Source organism: Falco naumanni, chromosome 10 (genome assembly GCF_017639655.2).
Source record: "Falco naumanni isolate bFalNau1 chromosome 10, bFalNau1.pat, whole genome shotgun sequence".
Classification (NCBI taxonomy): Eukaryota; Metazoa; Chordata; class Aves; order Falconiformes; family Falconidae; genus Falco; species Falco naumanni.
Window position 1 is genome coordinate 21,317,736 of NC_054063.1, and position 18,304 is coordinate 21,336,039.

The window sequence follows — 18,304 nt, forward strand, 5'->3', positions numbered from 1 at the left end:
GGGGTCTGGGTAGCAAAGTGAAAAACAGAAGTAGCAGCTGAGCTGCTGGTGACGGGCAACACAGCAAAGGGGGCAGCGTGCAGGAAAGGCGAAGGGCATCTGCTGCCTGTCACCCAGCACTCGGCACAATGCAGCCCTGCGCGGCTGAGGCAGATAAGCACTCCAGCCAGCCAAAACCAGCCCCAAGGTCGGAGCAGGCTAGGCACAGTGTGGTCGGGCTTGAAAGAGCTCTGCCCTGCCCAGTGCCAGTGAGAGCCCCTGGACAGGTGAAACAGCTGGGCCCCACCTGTGGCTCCACTCCGGCCCAGCACGATGCCCTAGGGTATTCTCTGGTTTGGCTCTTGGACAGCGGATGAACCAAGGCCCAGAGGCTGCACCTGAGTCACCTCTCATTTAAAATCTGAGAAGAGAACCAGCCGCAGCTAATTGCACCCACGCTGCTGAGCTACCAAGGGTTCCGGAAAGAGGAGTCCCATGGGGGCACGTGTCATAGGAGCAGGAACTGGGTAGGGCCCGCGCAGGTGGCCATGGGAACGGCTCAGAAGATGGTTGTTTCAAAGGCATTGCAGGAGCCTGGCACTGGCACCAGTAGAAGCAGACCAAGGGAATGGGATGAAAGGAGAGCTCAGTGTGGGCACGTGGGACCCTGGGGAGTCGCTCAACAGCCCCCAGACGGAAAACAATGCAAACCAGCCATGTTAACGCATAGCTTGGTCACATAACTGTCCTCCCAACCTTCCTCTGAGTTAACGGGAAAAGCTTCACCACCCAGGGCTCTCAAGCTCCTGCCCCAGCCTGAGCAGCCTGGCACCGGCTCTTCTACACAGCCACCTTGAGCTCAGGGCAAAGAAAGCTCACACACTGGCTGCCCTAAAACATGGTGCCTCCAGGCCCATCTCCTCCACACCCCTCTGCTCTCAGCCTTGCTAGCAACTCGGCCAGCTCAGTGGCTTCTTTCTGTTTTCTTCCAGTTCCCTCCCTGCAGACCCTCTGCCGGCTGGTCATCCAGAAGCACATCGTCCACCGCCTGGCCATCGACGGCCTGGACCTGCCCCCACCACTGAAGAGCTTCTGCAAACACGAGTGAGGTGTTGAGAGTGCTGCCCCAGGCCACCCCCAATGCCAACAGCCCCACTGGGCTTCCCCAGGCAGGATCCACACCCTCAGCTGTCCCCTTGACCCCAGCACGTGCTGCTGCAGGGCTGACATGAGAGCATGGGCAGTGTGTTGGAGGAACTTTCCTCTGTGCAGATGGGTGCAGTAGGGCCAGCGTGCAGCGCAGGTCAGCATGAGCAATAAAGTACTTCCAGCCAGAAAGAGAACACGCTGTGGGGGGTGCTGGCACATGGAGCAACACAGGGGAGCAAGGATGGCTGCGCGACCCGTAATGGGCATGCTGCTATCAGGGCTGTGCTAACTCCTGGCACTGCCCACAGCAGGTGCCAGTGGAACCGCGGGGCCCACAGAGCCCCCACAGCCAGGACACCCAGCCCCACTGGCAGGATCGGCACCCCGAAACACAAGGCTTCAATACAAGTCCTCAATGGGGCAAGGCCAGAACTGAACAGCTCTGGGGGCTAGTGTGCTGCTTGGCTCCTGTCTGGGGAAAAAAAGGCATGGCTTTGTGGTTTTTTAGTCTCCAGCCAAGGGAATTTTCTTCCCCTTCTGTGTCAAGGTATTTTGTCTGGCTGCAGGGGGTCCTTCAGCGGAGCTGCCTTCCAGTAAGGTGGGAAGAGTCTTCTCAAAGGAGGGCTCAGGGAGCCAAGGCCCCCCTGTGCTTCAGCAGCCACTCATGGGAGCAGTTCCCCCTCCAGCAAGGGACAATGCTGGGCTCACGAGCCTGTGAGCATGGCCCTCAACCCTGCTGGGCTCAGGACCCGTCTGTGGCCTGACAGTGAAGCGGGGATCGCCCGGGTGGAGCAGAGCAAAGGCCAGGTGGAGTGTGGGAGGGCCCAGCATGACACTCACACAGAGGGTAAATTATAGCCATATGCTTGTCCCAGCCTGGCAGTTTTGCTCTTGGGAAAGATGTTTACCCCAAGACCAGGGATGAGTTATTTCCTGTGTTCCTAGTGGGGAGGGGGATGGGGCAGACTCCGCAGGGAAATGTGCAGCACCCAAGGAGCTGCGCTGGCAGCAGCCACTGCTCAGGCACATGCCTGTGGCTATGGAGCCGGTCATGGTGAGCCAGCGTGGGATCCAGCTATCCCACCTTGCTGGCTGAGGAAGGGGGCCCAGCATTCCCTAGCTCCACGAGCCAGCACCAGACTTTCCTCCAGACCCCTCATCCTCTGGCTGGTGGGGATGGCAGCTGGCGTTCCCACTGTGCCTGTGCCAGGCTGGGAGGGAAGGCAGGGTCAGAGCTGCACAGAGCAAGAGGCAGAGGGAAAAGCCCTCTGAAAATGAGAGGGGTGCCACCCATGCCAGAATGAAAGATGGCAAGGAGTCTGGCAGGCAGAGCCTTCCAGGCCTCTTTGACAGCACAGCTGAGAGGTGAAACAAGCAGCTCCAAGTTTACAGAAAGGAGAAGGGTGTTTTAGGAAACATGATGCTACATTTAGTTAGATTTGATAGGATCAGATAATGTAACAAAACCGTAGATCAAGAGGAAATCCCCCAACCTCGCAACAGTCCTCCTCCTGCAACGGGCTGACTCTACCGAAACCAAAAATGTTAAGGAAGGAAGCACCAATCAGAGAAAACAGAGAAAACAAACCAGTTGTGACTGAACCACAGCGATAGAGGTTGGTCTCTGACATGCACCTGCCATGTCCGCAGCCTGCTGTGTCCCAACACAACGGGCACTGGCATTGCTTTTGCTTGTGAGGGGTGACAAGGGGCTGACCCATCAGAGAGCACCTGAGGGCCAGGGCTTGTTTGCTCTTCTCCACATTTTTCCTCCCCCACCCCATTTGTTTAAAGCCTTTGCTCCCCACCTCATCACAGCTTTATTTGCACTACTGTGACCCCCAGCATCCCTCCAGCCTCCCCCAGCACACAAGCTGTTGACAAGGGAGGGCGGGTTCCCCTTTCTGAGGAATGGAGAGCAGCTGCCGTGACCAGACAAACAACTCTGCTTCAGAGCATGAGCTGCGCTGCTGACAGCGGAGATTGCCACCCCCCCGGACCTGCTGCCTCCCAACAAGCAGGCTCACTCCACTACCTGGAGGGTGCTGCAGTAAGAAAAGACCACCAAGAAGCCCTGTTCAAAGCCCTGTCCAAAGCACCGCCTGGTCTCACAGTGTGAGCGAGCCCCACCGTCCTGTCCGCAGGGAGGAGCGGCTGCAGCTGGCACAGAAACAGACACAGCTCCCAAGCGATACAAGGCCAATTTATTGGCTTTGTTGCACAACACATCACAGCTGGATGCTGGAAGGACCTGCAGGCACTGGCCACGCATCAAGTAATTTTGTCACATGTTATACCATCACCTCCCACGCTGCACCACCCCTGGTTGGCTCCCAGCCACACTTCCTATTAGCCAGGTCAGCAGCTGGTCACATCCAGCATGATCAGGAGTTTGCAATCTGGTTTCTCAGCTGTCCCATGCAAAAGGCAACACTCATTTGGCAGATAAAGGACCCAAGCTGCCCCTTCTATGCCAACCCTCGAGGGAGTGATAGGCTAAGGGGAATAAAGGTGGAAGCCAATACACTGGTGGAGTGATGAACATGCCTCCTGCACATCTGCTGCCCAGCTGCTCCCAAGGATCCGCACACGAAGCAGCCCACTTGGGTCCCACTTGGTGTTAGAGCTTCACCTCGATGTAGGGCCCAATCCAGCTGTCAGCCAGCTCCCGGAGGATCCTGTACCTGTGCTCAAACTCCTCCCTGCTGCAGTGGGTGAGAACCCGGCTGATCTCTGCCGTGAGGAACGACACCACCAGGGATTTATCCAAAGACTCATTCCAGGAGCTCTTCAGGACCTCCAAGAGGCCATCAGCACCATATTGCTCAGCCTGATGGGCGTCACATCCCTTCTGCCACTGTCTGCTGAGCATCTCCGGCTGCAGGGTCTTCCTGTCCGAATCCAGCATGGCCAAGATGTGCCGGCAGGGCAGCTGGAAGACCTGGTTGAAGTGGCAAGTGCAGCTGCTCAGGCCTTTCAGGTCCACCCTGTGGGCATCCTCCAGGACCTGTACGCTGAGAGCATCCTCCCCAGTGCCTATCAGTTGCACGGACTTCTGAACCACTGCAAACTCGCTCAGGCACAGCCTGGCTGCGGGCTCTGTGCAAATATCCCTCAATGACTGCTCAATGTGTTCTTCAGTCCTTCGGTTAATCTCCTCCTTGCTGTCACCCTCTGGGTTTTCCATTGCCTCCAGTTTAGCCACAGGAGATGAAGGACCTAATGAGAACTGAGGGCTTGCAGGCTTACCTTGGAAGAAGAGAGCCTGGGGGGTTTCAGGCTGATGATGAAGAGCTGCTGGTGGACTGTGAACAATCACAGGACTCTTAGCTGCTGTGAGAGAGTCTGGCACCAGCCACTGCTGCTGAGCTGCTGCTGTGGTGGCAGAAGCCTGGACAGAGCTCTGAGACTGCTTACGCTGGCATGCTGGAGGGGCAAGAGGCAAACTCCTGGCAGGCAAACTTTGGGGAGCTGCCTGAGCAGCACAGTGATCAGGATGGGGAGCAGAGCAAATCACAGCATTAGGAGCGCTCTTAGAAACACACTTTTGGTAGTACTGGGCTAAGGAGGTGATGCAGCTCTCCAGAGAGAGCCCACTGCTGAAAATCTGGCTCAGTCCCTGGGTGACAAGCTCCAGGTCCTTAAAGTAGTTACTGCTCTGCCCCCAAGTCCTCTCCTTGTGCGTGGCCCAGATCTCATCATCGAGAAGCCAGTGAACATGGAGCTGAGACAGCAAGTCTGGTGTCATGAGGTCTCTCAGAAGGGCGTGCATCTTTCTGCGGCTGCTCTCGGTGGCTGCATGCATGGTGTCACCCAGGGCAGCCAGGATCAGGTGCTCGGTGCAGCCCTCCAAGGCCAGCCGCTGGATCTGCTGCTGCAGGTCCTTGCAGAGGTGAAAGATGGAGAGCTGCACCTCTGCTGCTGGGAAGGCCTGGGCAAGCACAGACGGCTGGGGCAGCCCAGGGCCCATCAGGAGGAGCTGGGTTTCAGCCCAGGCTGGATTGAAGGCCCTGAACGCCCCGTACATGCGGGCCAGGCCTCCCACCGACTCGTTCTGCGGGACAGCAAGATGCACCACCCTGGCCATGCCGCCGTGCAGCTCCGGGGCCGGCCCGGCCACCAGGAAGACATAGAGCGCGCGGCCCGCCGGCCCACCGGTCCGGTGCACCAGCAGTACCCGGGGGAAGCGGGCGAAGACGCTAGCCATGGCAGCGCTCTGGAAGCTGACGGAGGCCATGCGGCCGCCCGCCCCCGGCTCGTAGGCCACCAAGGAGCCGCGGTCCGGGCCCGGCGGGGCCTGTGCCATCGCCTGCCCTGCCGGGGCCGCGAACGCTGGGCCGCCGCTACCGGGAGGGGGGGCTATCCCGGCATGCCCCGCTCCGCCGCCGCCTCCGGGGAGCGCATCCCGGCGTGCCCCGCTCCCTGCCAGCAGCGCCACCAATCACCGTGCGGCGCGCCATGACGTCAGGCAGCGCTCCAGGCCCCCTGCCGGCCGGGCGGCGGCACCGGAGGCCTCGGGCGCTGCCGGGAGCGGCCGCCGCGGGCTCCCCTCCACCACCTCGCATTTCTTGGGGGGCCTCCGTTACCCAGAGCAGTGCGGGGGCACCGGCTTCTTCCCGGCCGCCTCCCCCGGCTCCGGTGACCGAGCCCAGGCCGCCAGGATCGCTGCCAGCGCGGAGCTGCGCTCCTCCAGCTCCCGCCCCTCGCTCTGCAGCAGCAGGTTGGCCAGCTCCAGGCTGAGGAACCGGGCTCTCTCCTCTCTGCCCAGCGGCCGGCCGCCTGCCGAGCCCCCACCGAAGCCCGGGAGGCTGGCCCCGGGGGCCAGGAGGTGCTGGTACCTCCTCTGCCAGCGCCTGCACACCATGCCTTCCTCCACACGGCCCCTGTGCACCTGCAGCACGGCCAGGACGTGCCTGCAGGGCAGCCGGTAGCGGCGCTGGAAGCAGCAGCTACAGCTCCGGCAGTCCCAGCTCACCCGGTGCGCGTCTTCCAGCAGCCAAACGCTGAGGCCGCCCGAGGCAGGGCTGAGCAGCTGCGTGGATGTCTGCACCACCTCCCACTCCTTCAGGCACAGCCAGTAGCCTAGCTCCCCACAGCTCTCCCGGAGTGCAGCCAGCATGCACCCCGTCCCCACCGCAGCAGCCTGCGCAGTGGGCTCAGGGCAATCAGCAAGAGCCGGAGAGCCAAAAATGGGGCCTGGTTCTGCTGCAGCACCAGCACATGCATCAGGTTTCTCCTGGAGGCTGCTCCAGCCATCCTCCCTGGTGCTCAAGAAACCCTGGTTCAGGCTCTCCGAGCCTCTGGAATCAAGGCAGTCTGCACACTCCAGAAAACAAAGAATGCTTGCCTCCAAGGATGGCTGTTGGCCAAGGAGACCAGCTATTCGGTGCGTGATGAGGTCCAGGCTGTCCATGTGTGTGCTGCAGGAGTGCAGCCCTTTCTTCCCATGCATGTACCAGAGCAGCTCACAGGAGAACCAGTTGGCTCGCAGATAGTTGTATAGCTCTGGGCTGACCACACACTTCACAAGCGGCAACAGGGCATCCAGACTTGCAGCTGAAGGGGAAAACACAGCCTTCTGCAAGGCCAGCATCAAGTCCTGCTTGAAGGAAGAGGAGATTTCCGCTTCCTCCGCATTCTTCTCAAGCAGTCGGACAGTGTGATAGACAGAAAGGAACACCTGGGCAGAGGGAAAGAGCTCATGGAGGACAGCTTTGTGAAAGAAGGACAAGTCCACAAAAACAGCCTGGACCTTTTGCCACTCAGGATTGAACTCCTTGAAGATGGTCAGCATTTCCCTGACGTTGTGTCCTGTGTCATCCTTCAGCAGTGACAAGTGCACCACCTTCCCTACTTGCTCCTTGCTCTCTACAAGGAAAGCATAAAGAACATGTCCCGCCTCACTCAGCACTCTGTGCAGCAGGAGGCTCTCGGGGAACCGCACGAACCAGCTCTTCATCTGCCTGGTCTGGAAGCTGAGTCTGTCCAGGCCATGGTCCCTGTCTGTGCTAACTGAGGCCAGGGAGCCCTTGTTCTCTCTCAGAAAGGTTTTCATTACCTCGGTAACCCTGACTAGTGCCGAGGCCGAAGCATTTTCCTTTGCTGCCTCAGGGAGCGCAGGAGCCCCGTACGGAGCAGGCGCCCCATCTACCGGCTGTCCCATGACTGCGTAGGAGTCCTCATCTGCCGCAGCACCACTCTCAGTCCCACCCGCCTGCTGTTGCTTTAGCGGTTTTGTTGCGGGGCTGTCGCGTTCCGTAGTGCTTGCCATCAGGGCAGCGGCTCTGGTCAGGGAAAAAACCGGGCCTGCATGGACGTGGTTGCTGTTCAGATCGCTGATCACAAGCTGGTCTATGTCTTCTTTATATTGCAACACAAAATAAGCTGGACACAAGCTGGGCTGCTGCTTTCTCTTCTTGTTGTATTTTTGGGTCCGGGCACAACCAAACTTAACCTCCATGAACCTGCAAACGTTGAGAAGGCATTAATGGGGCAAGCAATGGTGGCATGGGCTGCCAGCATTTAGTTTTGACTTTTCTTGCATGCTGACACTATATTCAATTAGCGAGCACACAAAAAACACATACGCCAGTCAGACGAGCTGGCTTTCTGCTCAGCAAAGCCTGGGGTAAGAAAGCTCAAATACAGGAAAAACAAATGAACTAAGAGTCGTAACTGCCACAACCAGACACCATAAAGCAGCCCCTGCTCTTGATCCCAGCAATGCCTGTTTCTGCTCTCCAGAAACAGCAAAGCCATGAACAAAAACTTGATACCTGGGTGCATGTGTGCCTATCTCCCTTAAAGCACATTATCATTTCTGCAACTCCTCTGCATCTGGAGGAGCAGGCTAGAACACAGCAAGAAAGGCTTCAAGGCACATGATTAAATTATATTTTAAGGCAGCAAGGGGAGCAGTTGTGTGAGTGGAGAATGACCTTGTAGCCTTTGTGCACACAAGTGGATCCACCAACTTGCACAGAAATGAGGCAGTATCACTAGACCTGCTCAGGTAAGCAAAGGCTGTGGAATCCAGCACTGAGAGGGAAACCTGACAGCACCTTTCCATTGCAATGAGGTGAAAGCAGCTGGGGAATGCCAGCAGCCAGTACTTAGTGTCTTGCTACTTGAGAAGAAAAAGGCAGGAGCTGTAGTTAGCCAGCAATGTCCCATGAAGGTGACTTCAAAGGTGAAAGGTACAGGTTTTGCTGCAAGAGGCAGCAAGAATTGTTGAGCCAAAAGGCAGGGTTTGAACAGAGCCAAGCAGGACAGCAGAGCGCTAGCTGGAGCATGAGGGGGAGCAACAGGGCTGGGACACAGCAACGGGGGGTAAGCAACACAGGAACAGTCGAGACTATGAAAACAGCAAGCGCCTGACATAAGCAACAGCTTTCTCCTCTGCAGGCCTGTTAGGCTAGCAGGATGAACCCTTCCGCAGCCGCGGGCAGCCCCGGTTACAGTAGCACTCGGCCAGGTGCTGGCAGGAGCTGACACCCCGTGGAAGTGGCTGGGCTGGGGGCCAGAGCTGCTGACGGCGCTCCCTGCGGGCAGGGCGCTCCCGCATGGGCTCACGCCCCGGACCCGCGCGGGGAGCACCGAACGCCCTGGAGCCCAGCGCGGAGCGCAGGCCCTGCCCGGGGGGTGCCGCTACCAGGCACCGAGCCGGCCCGGCCGGGCAGGGCTGCGCACCGCGGTGGCCTTACATGACATCCTCGCGGACGGCGGTGCCGTGCTGCCGGTTGTGGCAGCGGACAGAGACGCAGCTCCGCAGAGCGTAGCGGCAGCCCTGCGCCCGCTTGTAGGCGCGGAAGCGCTCCCTGAAGGCCTCGTAGCTCCTGAAGCAAGAGCCCAGCTCCATGGCAGACCTGACACCTGCAGCCTCCTCTCCAGCAGGAAGAAGCCATATTAAACCAGCTGGTGCACCGCCCACATTATGAGTCTGGCCAATTACAGGCGTACTCTCCGGACGGGCAGGAGGCCAGCCAACCATCCCAGAGCTTTCTGCCACGGCCCGGGTGACTGACAGCTCAGAGACCAATCAGCTGGCTGTCTTTGCCTCGCGGGTGGGCGGTACTTGCTGCTGCGCCGCGCAGCGGCCGGGTGTTGCCGCTGTCAGGGCTGCTGGGCTGCCTCGGAGATGGCGGCTCCGGGCGACGCCGGGGGGGCGGGCGCGGGGCCGGGGCCGGGGCCGGGGCGGCCGCCGGCCGGAGACCTGCGGAGCGTGCTGATCACGAGCGTGCTGAACCTGGAGCGGCTGGAGCTCGACCTCTTCAGGTGCGCGGGGCCGCCGGGCCGCCGGGGTCGGGCCGCCCTCCGCGCCGCCGCCCTCACCGCCGCCGCCCTCTCCCCCGCAGGGGCCGGCACCACTGGGTGCCCGCCACGCAGCGGCTCTTCGGCGGGCAGATCGTGGGGCAGGCCCTGGTGGCGGCCGCCCGCGCCGTTAGCCGCGACGAGCAGGTCCACTCGCTGCACTGCTACTTCGTGCGGGCAGGTGGGCCGGGGCCGGGCCCGGGGGGAGCCGCGCTGCGGGGAGCGGGGCCGGGCGGGGAGCCCCGCGGCTGGGGCGCCGGAGTGGGAAGGGCGGGGGTGGGCAGGTCTGGGCCCGGGGGCAGGCCGGGCTGCTGGCCGGGGGGTGCCCGGAGCTGAGGGAGAGAGCTCAGTGGGGCAGAGGGGTGATTGTGGAGGGGGAGGATGGGGTGCAGGGGGTCGGGGAGGCTGGGGCTTATGGCGGGACCGGGACCAGGCAGTGACTCCAGTGGTTGAGGGGCTGGGGAAGCCGCGGCTGAGGCCCACATGGGTGGGCAGATGCTGCCATCCCGGCTCCAGCACAGCAGAGAGAGGGTGTTGATGGTTCAGGGCACAGTGGGCTCAGCCCGCCTGGCCCCAGTGCTCAGCATCTGTAGGTCAGGTCCCCTCTGTGGTGCGTGGTGGTCCGACAGCAGAATGTCCCTTTTCTGTCCCAGGAGACCCCAAGGTGCCAGTGCTGTACGAGGTGGAACGGACCCGTACAGGGAAGAGCTTCTCTGTTCGTTCTGTAAAGGCCATTCAGCACGGAAAGCCGATCTTCACCTGCCAGGCCTCCTTCCAGCTCTCCCAGTGCAGCCCGGTGCAGCACCAGTTCACCATGCCTGCCGTGCCACCCCCTGAGAAGCTGCTGACGCAGGAGGAGCTCATCCAGAAGTTCCTGCAGTGAGTGGGGCAGACAGGGCATGCCAGAGATGCCCTTCTCTGCAGCTGCAGCTTACGGAGCTGCAGGGGCAAAAGCAGGTGGGAGAGAATTGAGGCAACAGCCTGAGGAGTTGCCAAATACACCTGGGGAGCAGAGAAGCAGACAGAGCAGGAGCTGTGCCCCTGTTGCCTTTCTGTGTGGCCCTGGGTCCCTGGTCTGAAGCTGCTGCCAGCAGGATGTGCCTCTGGCCTGCCTGGCATTAACCTCACTTCTCTGTGTTGGTCTACAGGAATCCTAACTTGGCGGAGAGATACAGAAAGCACCTTAACAAGATTCAGGCCGAAGACGTGCCAATTGATATCAAACCCGTGAACCCACCAGATATATTCTGCTCCGAGCCGCAGGAGCCAAAGCAGCTCTTCTGGGTGCGAGCACGAGGCTACATAGGTGGGTCCTGCCAGGAGGGCAGTCCAGCTGCCCCACAAGCCAAGGGCTCAGGCTCCAGCTTGTGCTTTAGAGCACACTCGCAACGGAGTGGGCGGAGAGGATTGTGATTCAGAGGCTGACTGTGCCCCTAGCCTGTGGGGAAGCCTGGAGATTTCAAGGCTGAAATACAGGTGGGGGTGCTGGAGCGTGAAGCGATGGCCGTGTGCCATGCTCAGCCACGGCAGGCTTTCCTTGGGAGGCACAGCAAGGAGAGCAGGTCTGAAAGAGCATCACAGCACTGTTTGGCCAGCAGCTGACCCCCAGGGAAGCAGAGCTCCTGGGGGAGCTGGGCATGTACGGTGCACGCTGGAGACAGGCAGTGCCGGTTGCTTTGCAGGAGAGACTGACATGAAGGTGCACTGCTGTGTGGCTGCCTACATCTCCGACTATGCCTTCCTGGGCACGGCCCTGCTCCCACACCGGCAGTACCATATCAAGTTCATGGTGTCCCTTGACCATTCTATGTGGTTCCACGCGCCCTTCCGAGCGGACCACTGGATGCTGTACGAGTGTGAGAGCCCCTGGGCTGGTGAGTCCCCGCTGCATTCCCCGGGGACCCGCATGGCAAAGGCCAGCCCTGCCTGTTGCAGGGACTGACAGTCTGCAGTCTGACAGGCTCTCTCTTCAGGTGGGTGCCGGGGACTGGTGCAGGGACGGCTGTGGCGCAGGGATGGGGTCCTGGCTGTCACCTGTGCACAGGAAGGAGTCATCAGGGTGGAGCAAATGCCAAACCAGAGCAAGCTCTAGCTGCGAAACTCCTGCGGGCTGGGGCTTGGGCACGCCAAGGGACGGACCAGGAGAGATGTGGGCCAGGTGGGACCTGGGCAGCAGCAGAAATGAGCCTTGAAGGGAGACTGGGCTGGATCCAGCACCGTGGGGAGAGCTGGTGCCAGAGGCCCTCCACGACAGATGGAGACCTGCAGAGGCATCTGCTGCAACTGACTGCTTGCTGCACAGCACATAACTGTACAGTATGATCAGCAGCCCTTCACCTGCCTTAAATAAAGGTGTCAGGTGAATGGCTGGGCTCCATTCCCTGGACTTTGTCGCCTTGAGCCCCATGATTATGCTTGCCTGAGGGACCCTCTCCTGAAAGGGAGAAGGTCGGCAGCGCCAGGGCACCAAGGCTGCCTCTGCCCCCACAGCACGAGGGGGAAAGTGCTACTGCGGCACATGTGGGTGCCCCTTCTCACTTCTGTCTTCCTTGTGCCATGATGCATCAGTCGCTGCTTCTGCTCACCCTTGAGGCTTGTGCCCAGCCACTGGGAGCTGGAAAAGGGGAAGCTGGGAGCTGGGAAAAGGGACGAGGCAGCTCCCCACCTCAGTATGGGGGACACGAGGCTTCCTGCTGATGGTGCCCTGGGGGAAGTGAAGCTGAACATACAGCAGGCGCCTCGCTCTTCTTCCTACTGAGACTTTATTCAATAAAGTCCTTTTTATTACATAAGTTTTATGGGAAGCTTCTGGCAAGAGCCACAGACCCTGCCAGAAGCCTTCCCGTTTCCTTATGCAGTGCTAGTACATCCCAGCTAAACTCCGTCCCATCCACACTAGAACCCCCCCGCAGAGGGAGAGCCAGCTCCTGGCAGTGGGTGACAAGCACCCACGAGTGCCCGGCCCCACAGGACAGACTAACCACAAAGAAAGTGCATTTTTGAGACAGCTCCCGGGCGTGGGCTGTGCCATCCATAGACACGCAGTGCTGCCTCTCTGCTCCATCCCAGTGATGGCATCACCCTTGCTGCTCTAGCCACCCTGGGCCCCTTGCCCTCCTGTCACCGTGGGGGCACCGGTGGTGGGATGCTTACTCCAGAGGCTCCTTGATCAGGCATTCCTTCAGGGTGGGCTGCTGCTGCAGGGGTGGCCCAGCCTCCCGCAGGTCCTGCAGCCGAGCCTCTGAACGCCGCTTGTCCTTGCCCACTTTCCAGGCCAGGTGGACGTGGGCTTGCAGGAAGGGCCCCAGCAATGGGTGGCTGCCTTGGGCCTCCAGCAGCTGCAGCGCCTGCTCGCAGCAGCCATGGGCCTCACCAAGCTCATCCAGCTCCTGGTGGCAGACGGCCAGCCCAGCCAGTGTCAGGAGGAAGCGGCCGGAGCTGCACACCCCCAGCCGGTCCTGCAGCCGGTAGGCATTGGCCCAGGTGGCCAGGGCCTCGCGGTACATGCCAGTGCAGGTCAGGCGCTGTGCGGCTTGCAGGTCCTGCAGGAAGAAGAACTCGAGGAACTCGGGGGAGCGGCGGATCTCAGCAATGGAGTGCAGGTGGGACAGGAACTGCTCAAAGGCTCGGCTCCGCTTGGCAATGGTTTCAGCGGTGAAGTTCCGGCGCAGCCTCTTCCTGGGGAAGGTGATGCCAGCCATGTCACAGCCGAAGCGGCAGCGCAGGCGGCGGTTCAGCTGCTCAAAGTCCGAGTAGCGCCGGGCGATGGCGGCAGGGGCCTTGTCAAACCGGCCGGAGCGGATCAAGTAGATGGTGTAGAGCTGTGGGGGGAGCCGGGTGTCAGGGCGGTGCCGTGGGCAAGCTGCTCCCATGGGGCCAGGCAGAACCAGGCGTACAGCCAAAGACGGGCCACAGGGGGGTTTGCCTGGGCAGGAGGGAGCAGGCTGGGCTGCCACAGCACCTCTTGGCAATACTTACCTGAGGCTCATCTGAGCCGCCAGCATCATCCGAGCAGCACAGGGAAAGACAGAGAGAAATAAGCGCCAGCCCCATGGGACCCCTGCCCCAGGAGGGAGCAGGATCTGTGCCCGCCCTGCGCCTACCCAGCCCCACCGGGCTCACTCACCACGTACTTGGAGGAGCGCTCGCTGACCACGCTGGCGCTGGTGACCTCGAAGAGCAGCCGCTGCGGAGCCAGGCTGCCCCGCGACTTCCTCCACAGCTCCTGCAGCTGCCGGGTCAGCAGGCTGCCGCCAGCACGCTCGGCCGCAGGGCCCCACTCTGCACCGGGAGAGCGGCGTCAGCCCAACCCTGCGCAGACGGGGCTCTCCCAGCACCCCAGCATCTCCAGGCTGCTGGCCCCCACCATCGCTTCGGTCCCCTCCACAAGGGTGCTGCCGCCTCGGCCCCCCCAGCACACCGACCCCAGCACCTGCCTCCATCCTCCGCACCGGCTGCCGCCCCCATGGCCTGCGGCGGCTCTCCCAGCTCCTCTCCAGCACCTTCCTCCTCCTCCTCCTCCTCTTCCTCGTGGCTGGTGAAGCTCAGGGTGCCACTGAGGCGTGTTGACAGCCCCTCCGTGTCATCCTCCAGCTCTGAGCTCTCCGGGAAGTCCTCGGCCTCGCAGCCACCGCGCACCCGCTCCTCCCGGCCACCTTCCCCGGCCAGTGCGTGCCGCAGGCGGTGCAGGATGCGGGCGGCCATCCCGCCTGGGCCGGGCAGCGCGGCAGGCCCGGCCGCCCCAAGGCGGCGGGATGGGCTGGGGGCCAAGGGCTGCCGCCCACCGCGGCCCGGCCGGCGCCGGCCCCGCGACACCCCCTGGCCCCGCTCCCACGCCCCCTGCCCGGTGCAGCCGCGTTGGGTGCGGGACCGGCCCGTACCGTGCTGCCCCGAGACAGGCGGTGCCGAGCGATGGCCGCTCCGCCGCGGCTCGGCCCGGGATCCTCCCTGCACGGCTCCGCCTCCGCCGGGAACCCGGATCGCTGCGGCGGGGCCGGCACGGCACGGCACGGCTCAGGGCGGCTCTGCCCGCGGTCCCTGGCCCCCGCCGGTCACAGCTCCCCTTGTCCCCTGCCTGGGCAGCGCCCCGCGGCCCCCTGCCCGCAGCCACAGCAGTCCTTCACCGCGGCGCCTGGCACTGCGGGGTCCCCGTACCCCGGCACCCCCATACCCTGCACCCTGCGCGCCGGGTCCCGACCCTGCTTGTGCCACTGCCCCTGCGGGACATCCCCTGGGCTGCCCCAGCACCCCCTCGCCCCGGCCAGCCTTATTTAGTGCCGTGCCCGCTGCTGCCTCGCCACTTTCTTGGGAATGTCTATTAATACCGAGGAACCCGCCCAGCTGCTGCCATCGCTCTGCCCTGCACACCCGCTGCGCCCTGCTCCAGCACCTTGGGTGGGGATCCCTGCGCTCTCGTGGGCGCAGGGGGGTCTGGGGGGCTTCTGCACTGAGAGCCTGGGGACCCCGATGCCTTGCCCTGTCCCTCCCTTCCCGGCTGCCAGGCAGGGTGGGATGCACGGGGGCCTGGGCTGGTGCTGACCCAGGTGACCTTGCGGGAGAGGGTCTGACCCCGCCGCAACTCCAAGCCCCCGTCCAACCCCCTTGGGGCACGGGCCACTTGGCCAGCGGGTCCTCACCACCGGCAGCCCCAGCCAGGCCATGGCAAAGGTGGATGGCTTGGGCTGCGGTGTGTGAGAGCAGAGCCTTCAAGGAGGTGCCGGGCAGATTTCCCACTGCCCTGGCAGCACAGAAAGATGGGGCCTTTTCCAGAGCTGGACTCTCGGTGCCAAAAGTGCCAGGAATCCTGTACCACAGGGGGGGCACGCTCTGCACCCCCCCAGGGGCATCATACCCCAGGCCCCCCGCCGGGGACCCCTTCCTCACCTGGGCTGGGGTGCCGCAACCGGCCCACCCAAGCAGAAAAAGGGAGTGGAGGGAGGGGGTTGGAGGTGGCAGGGCAAGGCTGGAGGCCCCGGGGTCTTGTGGGGATGAGGGAGGTGACCCTGGACTGGGGGAGCCCAGTCCCATGCTGGGAGCCTGCCCCAGGCATGGCTTCAGGTCCGGGGTTCAGCAGGGGAGCAGGTAATGGTCAGGGTGCTGGGGTAGACAGCTTGGTGCAGGGGGAGGCCCTGGCCCCCTTGTCTGGGCTATTTTTAACCCCCTCCTTGCTGAGCCGCCTTGGGCTGGAGGGTGCTGGGAGGAGGAGGGGGCAGAAGAGCCACCCTCCAGCCAAGGCTCCAGTGTCCCTCCCCGGAGGGCTTGAATTTCTATCCCAGCTTCAGACCCACGGTTAATCCCCAGCTCTTGGCCAATAACGTTTTGGCTAAATTAGGTAAAATGCGCCTGTTGCCAATGAGCGGGGCCCGATTGCCACCGGGGAGCCTGATAGGCTGCCGGGGCCACAGCTGGGGGCACGCCACGTGGCAGGGACGCTACAAATTGGGGTGCCAGGAGCACCAGGGAGCTTCTAGGGACTACTGCTGCAGGAGGCGGTGACTCCCTAGGGGAGGAAAGCAGCAAAGATGCCTTCAATGGTAAGAGCCCCCATGCTGCCGTGTGCTGTGTGCCATGTGCTGTGTGCCGGGGCGAGACCCGGCAGGGCAGGAGGCGTTGGGCACTGCATGCACCCGGGGGGGGTTGCTGCTGAGATGCCTCCATGGACAGCAGTGGGAGGGGGTTCCCAGGGCTGGGCTAGCCATGACGTGTGAGGGCAGGGAGGCATCAGGGCAGCACAGCGTCTGTGTTCTGGGGGGGCTGCATGGCTGCCTGAAGGGTGCGGGTGCCCCGGGGATACTGGCTCAGTCCTGGCCAGAGCACAGGGCTGTGCAGAGGTGGCAATGGCAGAGGGTGGCTGAAAGCTGAGTGCTGGGTCATGCGACACAGCGTCGTAGCCGGCTCAACAGCCACCCCACGCCTCCAGGAGAAACTCGATCAGGGCCAACAGGTGCCTGTGGCTGTGGCCCCACTGGTCCCTATAAGGGGAGCTGAGGAGACCCCAAAAATAGCGCTGCATACTTGAGATGCCAAGGCGGCACACACAGACAGCAGCTCCCCCGCTCTCGCAAATGTCCAGGCAGCACCAGAGCTGTGGGGACGGCTGGGGGCCGCAGCTTGCCCCGGCATGGCGTCACAACTCCAGCTGGGCAGGGGCTCAGCCCACACCCCTGTGCCTCACTGTGCTGGGGGCTCCTGGGCACACTGCGGACGGTCACGGTGACCCCGTTGCCTTGCTTTGCAGACGGACCAGCAGGCTGAAGCTCGCGCCTTCCTCAGCGAGGAGATGATCGCGGGTGAGTGCAGGAGCAGTGGGGAGAGGGGCCAGACCCGGCAGGCTCTGTCCCACTGCTGTGGCCCCGTCCTGTGCACTGCCCAGCCCTGACCCCCTTCCCCACAGAGTTCAAGGCCGCCTTTGACATGTTTGATGCGGATGGCGGCGGGGACATCAGCACCAAGGAGCTGGGGACGGTGATGAGGATGCTGGGCCAGAACCCCACCAAGGAAGAGCTGGATGCCATCATAGAGGAGGTGGATGAAGATGGTGAGCAGCCTTTGGGCGGTGGTGGGCGATGGGTGCCAGGCCGGCACCCTGACCTGTGCTCAGTTTCTTTCCCGCAGGCAGCGGCACCATTGACTTTGAGGAATTCTTGGTGATGATGGTGCGCCAGATGAAAGAGGATGCCAAGGGCAAGTCTGAGGAGGAGCTGGCCAACTGCTTCCGCATCTTTGACCGGTGAGTGGGGGGGGAGGGATGCCAGCCTGTCCTGCCTGCAGGGGCAAGCATGGCCTCGTCCTGCCGTCACCCTCCTACAGGAATGCGGATGGCTTCATTGACATTGAGGAACTGGGTGAGATCCTGAGGGCCACCGGGGAGCACGTCACTGAAGAGGACATAGAGGACCTGATGAAGGACTCAGACAAGAACAATGATGGCCGCATCGACTTTGATGGTGAGTGGCAGCTCCGGCTGAGCGCCTGTGCCACACACCCCAGGCAGGACCGTGGGCTGAGGCTGCCACTCTCTTGCAGAGTTCCTGAAGATGATGGAGGGTGTGCAGTAAGGGACCAGTCATTCCTCGGGCCGGCTGCTGCACCCTGCCCCGCTCCACCACCCCCAAGGGAGCAGCAGTTGCACAGCACCCGGCTGCCCTCCCCAGCTGGGGCCCTGCCCTGGGCCGGGGCCATGGTCTTGCCCCGCTGCTGGCGGCCCAGCTTCTCCTCCAGCCTCTTGCACGTGGTTTCAGTCTGAGCCTCAATAAAAGGGGAAAGGCTTGAGACGCCGGTGCGAAACTTCACCGGGTTTGCATGGGGAGGGGGCCATGGCACTGTGCCCCCACACTGCTCCCCCAGGGGGGGATGTGCCTGGGCAGGTGCCCCATGCCAGTCAGGCTCACCCAGCGCGGCCGTGCTGGGGGGCATGGGGGCAGCCTAGGGCCACGGTTCCCACGGGCTGCTGGGCGGGCGCCAGCGCTGACCTCAGAGTTTCCATGCGGAGCGGCTGGCTCACACACCAGCAGGCGAGGGAGCACGGCCCCGAGGGGTCCCGGCAGAGCTCTGGGAGCTGGTGGCACAGGAGGGAGGAGCTGCTCCTACCCTCTCTGGGGCAGCGTGGTGGGAACCACAAGAGGATCTGGGGGCCACTACTGCCTGCCCCACACCAGGACCTCTGCATCCCACCCAGAACGGCACAGAGGACCTGGCAATAAGGTGGTGGTGGGGACAGGAGCAGCCCCCTCCCTGTGGAGTCAAGGCAACGCTGGAGCCTGTGGGCCTGGACAGTCTGTGCCAGCCTGTCATGCATCACTGCTCCCTGGGGACACCGGGCCCTTGCAGCAGCTCTGCCACCACTCCAGCCAGGGAGCACAGCAGG

The 18,304-nt window shown here is 62.5% G+C and overlaps 5 protein-coding genes across 5 annotated transcripts; 2 read left to right on the plus strand and 3 right to left on the minus strand.

The window, feature by feature from the left end:
- Nucleotides 1-3,315: 3,315 nt before the first annotated feature.
- Nucleotides 3,316-5,439, minus strand: ZSWIM1 (zinc finger SWIM-type containing 1). Its single transcript, XM_040609446.1, has one exon. The coding sequence runs from the start codon at nucleotides 5,432-5,434 to the stop codon at nucleotides 3,749-3,751; it is 1,686 nt and encodes a 561-aa protein (XP_040465380.1). The 5' UTR covers nucleotides 5,435-5,439; the 3' UTR covers nucleotides 3,316-3,748.
- A 264-nt stretch (nucleotides 5,440-5,703) lies between these two features.
- On the minus strand, nucleotides 5,704-9,036 carry ZSWIM3 (zinc finger SWIM-type containing 3). The gene is made up of 2 exons (XM_040609445.1): nucleotides 8,832-9,036; nucleotides 5,704-7,592 (listed from the first exon to the last, which is right to left on the minus strand). Exons 1-2 carry the CDS (start codon nucleotides 8,984-8,986, stop codon nucleotides 5,711-5,713), a joined length of 2,037 nt encoding a protein of 678 aa, XP_040465379.1. The 5' UTR covers nucleotides 8,987-9,036; the 3' UTR covers nucleotides 5,704-5,710.
- A 25-nt stretch (nucleotides 9,037-9,061) lies between these two features.
- ACOT8 (acyl-CoA thioesterase 8) lies at nucleotides 9,062-11,838 on the plus strand. Its single transcript, XM_040608891.1, has 7 exons — nucleotides 9,062-9,083; nucleotides 9,171-9,402; nucleotides 9,483-9,619; nucleotides 10,092-10,317; nucleotides 10,587-10,744; nucleotides 11,121-11,312; nucleotides 11,412-11,838. Exons 1-7 carry the CDS (start codon nucleotides 9,062-9,064, stop codon nucleotides 11,528-11,530), a joined length of 1,086 nt encoding a protein of 361 aa, XP_040464825.1. The 3' UTR covers nucleotides 11,531-11,838.
- Nucleotides 11,839-12,181: 343 nt separating this feature from the next.
- Nucleotides 12,182-14,476, minus strand: SNX21 (sorting nexin family member 21). Its single transcript, XM_040609451.1, has 3 exons — nucleotides 13,875-14,476; nucleotides 13,565-13,719; nucleotides 12,182-13,259 (listed from the first exon to the last, which is right to left on the minus strand). The coding sequence occupies exons 1-3, from the start codon at nucleotides 14,140-14,142 to the stop codon at nucleotides 12,588-12,590; spliced, it is 1,095 nt and encodes a 364-aa protein (XP_040465385.1). The 5' UTR covers nucleotides 14,143-14,476; the 3' UTR covers nucleotides 12,182-12,587.
- Nucleotides 14,477-15,886: 1,410 nt separating this feature from the next.
- TNNC2 (troponin C2, fast skeletal type) lies at nucleotides 15,887-17,709 on the plus strand. Its single transcript, XM_040609458.1, has 6 exons — nucleotides 15,887-15,971; nucleotides 16,676-16,727; nucleotides 16,832-16,975; nucleotides 17,053-17,167; nucleotides 17,248-17,384; nucleotides 17,464-17,709. Exons 1-6 carry the CDS (start codon nucleotides 15,960-15,962, stop codon nucleotides 17,493-17,495), a joined length of 492 nt encoding a protein of 163 aa, XP_040465392.1. The 5' UTR covers nucleotides 15,887-15,959; the 3' UTR covers nucleotides 17,496-17,709.
- Nucleotides 17,710-18,304: the final 595 nt, after the last annotated feature.